The sequence below is a fragment of the Solanum pennellii genome, chromosome 1 (assembly GCF_001406875.1).
Source record: "Solanum pennellii chromosome 1, SPENNV200".
In the NCBI taxonomy this organism is placed as follows: domain Eukaryota; kingdom Viridiplantae; phylum Streptophyta; class Magnoliopsida; order Solanales; family Solanaceae; genus Solanum; species Solanum pennellii.
This window is the reverse complement of record NC_028637.1, coordinates 103,550,446-103,558,398: the sequence shown is the minus strand read 5'-3', so window position 1 is coordinate 103,558,398 and position 7,953 is coordinate 103,550,446. Positions and strand designations below refer to the sequence as shown.

Sequence of the window (7,953 nt, the reverse complement as noted above, 5' to 3'; positions counted from 1 at the left end):
TATAAGCTGAGTTTACAATTCAGTGCAAAAATATAAAATAATATCACAAAATGAAATAAACCACCATTAAAGATCGTTGACTGCAATGCTAACAAATCACTGGTAAAAAATAACTGCCATACAGCTTACTTATGTATCTTTACTTATGATGTTTCAATCAAATTGTTGTTAAGTGCTTTAATGGTGACTTTATAAACAGACTCAACTTTCAAGTTGTGTTACTATATATATATATATATATATATATATTTTAAATTTTATTTTTGATGTTCGACCAAATGCAAGACACGCAATCGTCATTTCACAAACAACAAAACATCATATAATGTAATGGAAAGAGCAGCTATAAACTTGGATTGAGAAAAAAAAGTTTGAAGGCTAATGTCAATAAATTAAACATGATATTGTATTTTAAGTAAGAATAAGTGAAAATCAAGATATAAAATTCAAATATAATTTAAAAATCTCTTATATATCTTCATTCACCAACACTCCAAATCAAAAGTATAATGTCTCATAATGTCTCCAGCATATGTTTTGACATATCAAATAGTATAGCACGAAGTCATCTATAAATCTTGACAGGAATTGTTATATAAAATTTTTAAAATAATGGTCAAATACATAAGTATTTATCTTTTTACTAAGTTTTACATTTCAACTATTTTTGTAATTTTTTTTACATGAACTTTCACAATTCATGTATTTAAACACATCTCAACGATCAATTATTTTATTTTATGATAGAGTTTAGATAGAAAAATGAAACAATTGATATTTGACGTATATTTTGATACATAAATAGTGATAGTTCAGGTAAGACAATCAAGAAAAAACTACATAAATGGATCATAAAACTAAAAATAATTACATGTTCATATTAGTTTGAAGTAATTAAGAAATACACATTCTCCCAAAAAATATTTACAACCCATACCCCCATTTTATATGTATCATAGTGATATCATTAAGACTTTTTGTTCAGAAATTACTCATATGCTTATATTGTTGTAATATTATTAAGATTTTTTTGGTTTATACATACATATATATATATATATATATAAAATTTAGTATCAACTAAGCAAAATTATTAATCTTGATGATACCAACACAATATGATATTAGATTAGTATTAGTAAATAATTCAAATTTCAAATATTAGAGAAAACTAATATTTGGGTCAAATCTCATTGTTTGGAAACTTTTAAACATTAAAATTTTACACTAAACTTTTATCTTTTACAAAAGCACCCTTTATAGTAGTTGTTAACACTGTATTACATAATTTTTTACGTGAACATCTAAACAGTGATAACATATTTAAAAAATATGAAAAGTGATGATATGACATTATAGAAAATGACGAACAATCAACTCATGAATAATAGTTTATTGCCAGTCACCACATTATCACAATGCTTCAGTGTCATAAACCCTACTTGTTATTTGCTATTAATAAGATCCAATCGACTTATTAAGGAAGTTATGAATCCTGATGTTTCTATCTTGCTATAAAATACACACATATGGTCAGTTTTAATAGTTTTTAAAACTTATGGGTATAACATATATTTCTTAAAAAAGTGAAATATGTTTTTTAAATACATACCAAACACATGATGAAAATCTATTGGCCAAACACTAGCCAAATCGTAGCAAATAATTATTTACCTAGGTAACAAACAATATAAGCATCAAATAAGCATATGGTTACCAACCTCAACTCTAAAGAAGCATAATAAGAACCTACAATACCAAATACTAATTCAACATGCTGCAAGCAAATTATTATGATTACTTTCAAAGCAGATATGATTTCTAGAAACAATTTTCTTTTGTAAAGTTGAGGCAAGTAAAGTTTTAAACTCTAATTATTAGGGTTATTCTTAAAAAGTTATTTTCCAACCCTCCAAAACAAAGGCACAATCTATATATTACCAGAATCTACGAAGTTAAAAGGTGCCAAAACCAATCAAGATTCATCCACAGGACCGGGAAAGCACATAAACTATAACCCTCTCTATTCTCTCATTGCTTCCCACAAAATCTATCGAACAATAAAAGTTATCAGAAAAGTTTCTGAATCAAGTACAGACAAAAACCATGAACCATTTTCGTATAGCATTTGGGTTAAGCTGTATCAAGAAGAAATGGCGCAAACATCTCAAATTCAAGAGTGGAGAGGCAACATAAACTTCATTTGGATCCCATGCATTATCTTTAATGCCAGCTTCGAATTGATGCACTGCACAAAAAAGGGGATTGTTTAGTGCCAGGAAATCTTTTCAGTCAATAAAGTGGAGCTTTGTACTTCTTAACAACAGCTTCAAATTGATGCCCTGCACCTATTCTGAGAAGAAATGTTAGTAATTCAATAAATACGAGGTCCATAATTGACTATCACAGCATGTTCAGATAAAATTTCAACTGCACCATGTATTAGAGACATGATTTCGTCAACTAGAAAGAACAAGTACCTTTGCAACATCTTTGTAGAAGGCACTGATCTCCTCCTCTGTAAGGCCACCCTCATCAGCATTTTCCTCCCAGCCCATAGAACGCAAAAGTGCAGCCTCTTCCTCGTCTGAACACAACATTGCATCACAAGTTGAAAAGCTCTTGTCAGTATTCTTTCCGTCGAAAGAGTCACTGTTGCATGTATTTTCACCCAAGACCTCAGTTGATTGCTCCACCCTTGGGGTCTCATCAGATAGTGAAGCATCTTGATCCTGAGGGATACTATGTGCATTAGATTTCTTTCTCATACGTTCAAAGAAATCATTCCGACTCTGAGCTTGGGATGATAGTTTCTTTTGCACCATTGTCCCAACAGGCTTGGGTTCAAAGGTAGAGGGAGCTGCAATATTTGCGGGACTGTGTGTAGAAGCAGACACAGGAACGGCCAAATGCGCATTTGGACCTCTGCTGTGTATATTTGGGCTCAGGCTACTGTTAACAACAGAAGAAACACCATTCCTGTCACTTGTTGGCTTAGAGACGTGAATCCTGCTTGAGATGCAGACGCTTGAGAGATTTTGACCGACGGGATGAGACGATGAGACAGTTTGTTGCCGCAACTCAACCTTGGTTCTTGATTTATCAGAATGATTTGGCACCTGAATTCAAAGATTGCAGAATTGTATCTTATCAAGATAGTAATTCATGTCGAACATATGATTAATAGGGTCTACGGGAGGGGGGAAGGAAACAAGTGGTAAACAAAATTGTACTTAAATGAATTACTAATGAAGCTACAGAATACAAAAATAGGGACTGCAGTATCAGATAAAGTATTCTACCACAGTACCACCACATTATGACTTTCTCCCATCTTTCACTGATTACTTCTTTCCGTAACTTCCTATAGTTAACCTAGTCACCACACATAATTTTCCCTAAAACGCCTTCAGGAAGGCATTGCCATATGTTTCCGTAATGGGGTAGAACGTGGATTGTTCAAGTATAGAAAAAATATACATAAATGGTTTCCACGCAATTAGAATATGGACATATTTCTAAATAACACCAATAGGAAAGGAAATTTTAATATTGCCAACCAACATAGATTTCCCAAACAGGAAACTCACAAATGATGCATAATTTCGGATACATGAAAGGATTTATAGTGGATTAGAAGATTAAAAAAAAGTGTGATCTCATACAGTGGCATAGCAACACTATACTCACGTCGGAAAATTATACTATATATACAATAGAATGATATGTAAAATGGTTAAATAACATATTTGGATACTCTTGAAACAATGAAGTGTTGTAGCCTAGTGGTCTTGGCATGCCTGAGAAGTTCAGGCTTAAGGCAGTCGCGAGTTCGAATCTCACTTGTTGCAGCATTTAAGATTTTTTGGACACGCTTAGTAATTTCTGACTCGGCCGCTAATCTCATAAAGGCATTCTTCAAGTCATTAACAAAGAAAATAAGATTTGTTTTCCACTGAATCACCGACAATACATGTCATAAAGGGAAGAGCAAGCATATCATGAAACATTAAGAAGAGGAGGATTCCAAATTTAAAATTGATGACACTTGGCAGTTTGACATTATATTACATGAGGCCCTATCATATACAAACCACCAGCAAGGGATGTACGAGACAAAAATTGGTCCCACCTTTAAGAGGAAAATGTACTTAGTAACCTAGGTAAGTAGACATTTGTGCACAATAAGTGCACTTCGATAAACCATGCATAGTTACTTCCAGTAGTTTACAGGAAGATAAGATTGATACAAAACCTCCTTCCGTCCAATTGCTGGAAAGGCTGACATGGAGAAGGGATCCAACCATCCCATCTGTCATTTCCCCTCATACAGTTTTTGTATTTATTATAGGTAGGCCTTTAAAGTAGTGATAATGGAACAAGCCGTCTCTGTGACTTTGTAAGCAGTTCCTTTTTGGTTAGTCTCTTTCCATTTTTTGTTATTTCAATTAGAGGCCATAAAAATTGGACAGCGAATCACTTATATGCTTTTGGGAAATGGCAGCCCAGCACCACCAAGAAAACAAGGACTTAAAATTTGAAGGAAAGCGTAAAAGATCGATATTAATAGGAGAAAAGGTCTGTCTTCCCCTAGTTAGTGAGAATTGGCCATGTCTATGTCACAAACCAAGTGACAAGTTTAACCGAAACATGAACAAGCCTTATGAACACGGAACACAGCTCATCCATAATACCTTGTGATACATGATGATCAGTCAGGACTCAGGATAATAGTAGGCAAGTCTGTTATGATCATCATCCATAGAAAAGAATGTTTTGTCACGAGAATGTCAAACTCATCATAATGCCCTCAACTTTCTGTCTTCTCCACCACACCCCACACCACCCTTTTAAATTTATTCATGAATCCCAAACTACTTCGGATTGGATCTTCGTATACAGTTTTTGAGCACAACAATATTTTGAATTGCCTCATTATTCCAAATCATAAAATTAAGAGCGACTGAGGTTTTGACCCGTTGGAACGGCATATGGGTATGTCAAGGGCTCATTAGGCAGTTCAATGTAACAACCAAAGAAACATTTTTCTAAAACACAAGCACCTTCTTTTTGCATCTCTTTGGGTTAAGACTACTTACTTTTATGTGCACCAGATCTGTTGCTAGATGTATATATAAAAATCCCCACAACTTACCACGCCCATCAGTTGTCAGGAGAATAGACAACAGAGAAAAAATAAATAAAGAATGGTTGTGAATTTCAGTGTTTAATACAAGTCAAACCTCAATTTTTTAAAAAATTCACAGTAACTCAAAATCTGTCTCATATTTCATCAACTAGGATATAAGATAAACTATAATTTGCCAAACATATAGAGCCAAGGAAAATAATACAATCCTAAAATAACTAATAACAATTGAGCTCAAAAGCATGGAGATGGAGATCAAAACCCACAAGCCACAGTTGAATATACTATTTGCACAGAAGCTTAACAAATAATCAAAATCCACAATATGAGAAATAGCTGTCTTGAAGTGAACAATCTTACTTATGTGACTGCAGAATGTATTTCCAAACAATCCCAAAATAAACATAGAAGGGGAGCAATGACAGATTATAAGCAGGCGCGAAATCATTCGCATTAGTTTACCCATTAATTTGCACAATTTACTAAGTTCCTGATTCATTAGCTGGTTTCCTAATTTAAACAGAATTGTGTGATTTTGAATAGCACATAATCCAGTTTTAGAAACTATATTCATGTAGTTCAAACCAAGCACGAAGTATCCTAAATGGACAAAGAAGCAGGATAAAAAATAGAATAAATCCTTTTTCTCAGAACATCATGCCATTAATTCTCTTGGATTATCATTGTTACACTGCCTATGTGATTCTTACTGGTAACTGACGGAAAATTGTCCTTGGTCAGGATAAACACAGACCATGTTATCTAGCTATGTATTTAGATAATTAATCGATGCGTGAGTAATAAATGCATTTGTATAATTAATTGTGAAAGAGAAAGGGAAACATCCGATTAATAAATGCATTTGGATAATTAATCCTGCAAGAGACGGGAAACACTGGAGTGTCAAACGCATAGTCATCACCGGTGGAAAAGGTGAGAAAATCAAATAAGCAGAGTCTCTGAAGCATTACTTAAGAATTCCCAAAGGCTACCCAATTAAACCTTCTGATAAAGGTGTTAGATCATATAAGGGCAAGCAATTCTGTCAAATAACTGACCTTTATAGTAAATATTTGGGAATTTTCATGTATATAGTAATTTTTAAATTTTTTATGAAGTTAATGTATATAATAATTAAACATATATAGGAAGCAAAGCTCTTACCGAGGCCTTAGCCACCAGTGGTATCAATTGCCTAGATTGCTTCATAGCAAGCTCTTCAAGTCGGTGATTTGCTTGGGACACCTGTTATGTTAAACATTAAGAGTATGAGAATGCTAACTTTCCCATGTAAGCGACACCCATATAAACAAAAAGGGAAACAAACCTGGGAAATAGTCTGAGCACAAGGAAGACCCTTAGCGACAGTTTCAGCCATATTAAGACATCTGCCACTTGACTTGCTAAAAATTGGAGAAGAAGGTCCAGAAGAGGCAGCTCGTATCATGGAAGATAGACCAGAGTTATCGTTACCGGCGACTGCGGTAGTAACTGCTAATGCAGATGCCAACTTGTTGCCAGTAGTGCCTGATGGACTTGTTGGTATACCCTGAGTCCTAGTACCCAAACCAGGAGATCCAACACTTCCAAGGCCAGGTGATGTTTGTCGTTTTTCAGTTAGTAAGGGTCGGATGCCACATTCAATTGCTTTATCCGCAAGCACGCCATTGTTGTCGGTTAGTTTGATCTTACCAGCATTGCTCAAATTCTTAGGCCATTTCTCACTAATTCTACCAGAAGTCATTGAAGGTGACTGTCTTAACCCTTCCTCAAATATTTCCAAGTGATGTTTCCTGGAATTATCGGAAAAGTCCCTAGACCTATGATTTCTTAAAGTTGATGTCTCCCGGTACTTGCTAATGTCTTTATCCATGTCTCTGTGATGATTTCTAAAATTATTATAAGATTGAAAGTTAAGGGAGTTACTACTGTTGGAGCTCCACCGAGTCCGTGAAGAGATGGCTCGATCAGATGAAGAAGCAGGACACCTCCACTCTTTATTGTCCGTATTCACTGACAGTGATCTCTTGTATGCATGTTTTGATGGGGCTGCATCATCTATAATGATAACAGAAAGAACCAAATAGTTCAAGTGAAATGAAAATGCATGTTTCATAAATAAAAAAAACCTAATTAGAGCATGAAAGTAACCTGGATGCAACCGGGATGATGCGGAGACGAAGCTTGTCGCATGTTTACCGCTCCTTAACCATTGTGGGGCTAATGTAGGTTCACTTGTTTCCATCCCAACCTATTTTAGTTCTATGCATCCAAGCAACCCAGTTTCTCTCTTACAAAAATTAAACCCCAAAAGACACAAAATTATAATCCTATAAGCAATCACCCTAAAGAGGAACACTCAAACCTCGTTAAGGGTGAGTTAGATGAGACAATCAAGCCCGAGATTAATACGATTCGACTACTCGTCTGCACTCACCATATTTCTCATGCTTTAGAAACAAAATTAGATTAAAAATGTCCAGAACCCTATATGATTCAAAAAGAGACAACCCCACAATGCTATTCACCATGGATTATTCATTCTGTGAACTAAATATCATCAACAAGAACCCTATTCCATCCTCAACTAAATTTCAATCAGTAAAAACCAATGAATAAACCAAGAAACCAGAAAACTATGAAGAAACCAGAAAACTATGACTCTACCGTGAAAAATCAGTCCGACCCACTACAGATAACAAGGCAACAGTGAAACCCTAGATTTAGTCTCAAATATGTGGGGGGTGTTATTTTTATTTAGTTAAATATGTTTGTGAAAATTATGATTTTGCTCACATCCCATT

At 34.6% G+C, this 7,953-nt stretch overlaps 1 protein-coding gene across 1 annotated transcript; it reads right to left on the bottom strand.

Moving 5' to 3' along the window:
- Positions 1 to 1,877: 1,877 nt before the first annotated feature.
- On the bottom strand, positions 1,878 to 7,897 carry LOC107008084. The gene is made up of 5 exons (XM_015206992.2): positions 7,301 to 7,897; positions 6,477 to 7,207; positions 6,314 to 6,394; positions 2,481 to 3,119; positions 1,878 to 2,248 (listed from the first exon to the last, which is right to left on the bottom strand). The coding sequence occupies exons 1-5, from the start codon at positions 7,392 to 7,394 to the stop codon at positions 2,174 to 2,176; spliced, it is 1,620 nt and encodes a 539-aa protein (XP_015062478.1). The 5' UTR covers positions 7,395 to 7,897; the 3' UTR covers positions 1,878 to 2,173.
- Between the last annotated feature and the right edge of the window lie 56 nt (positions 7,898 to 7,953).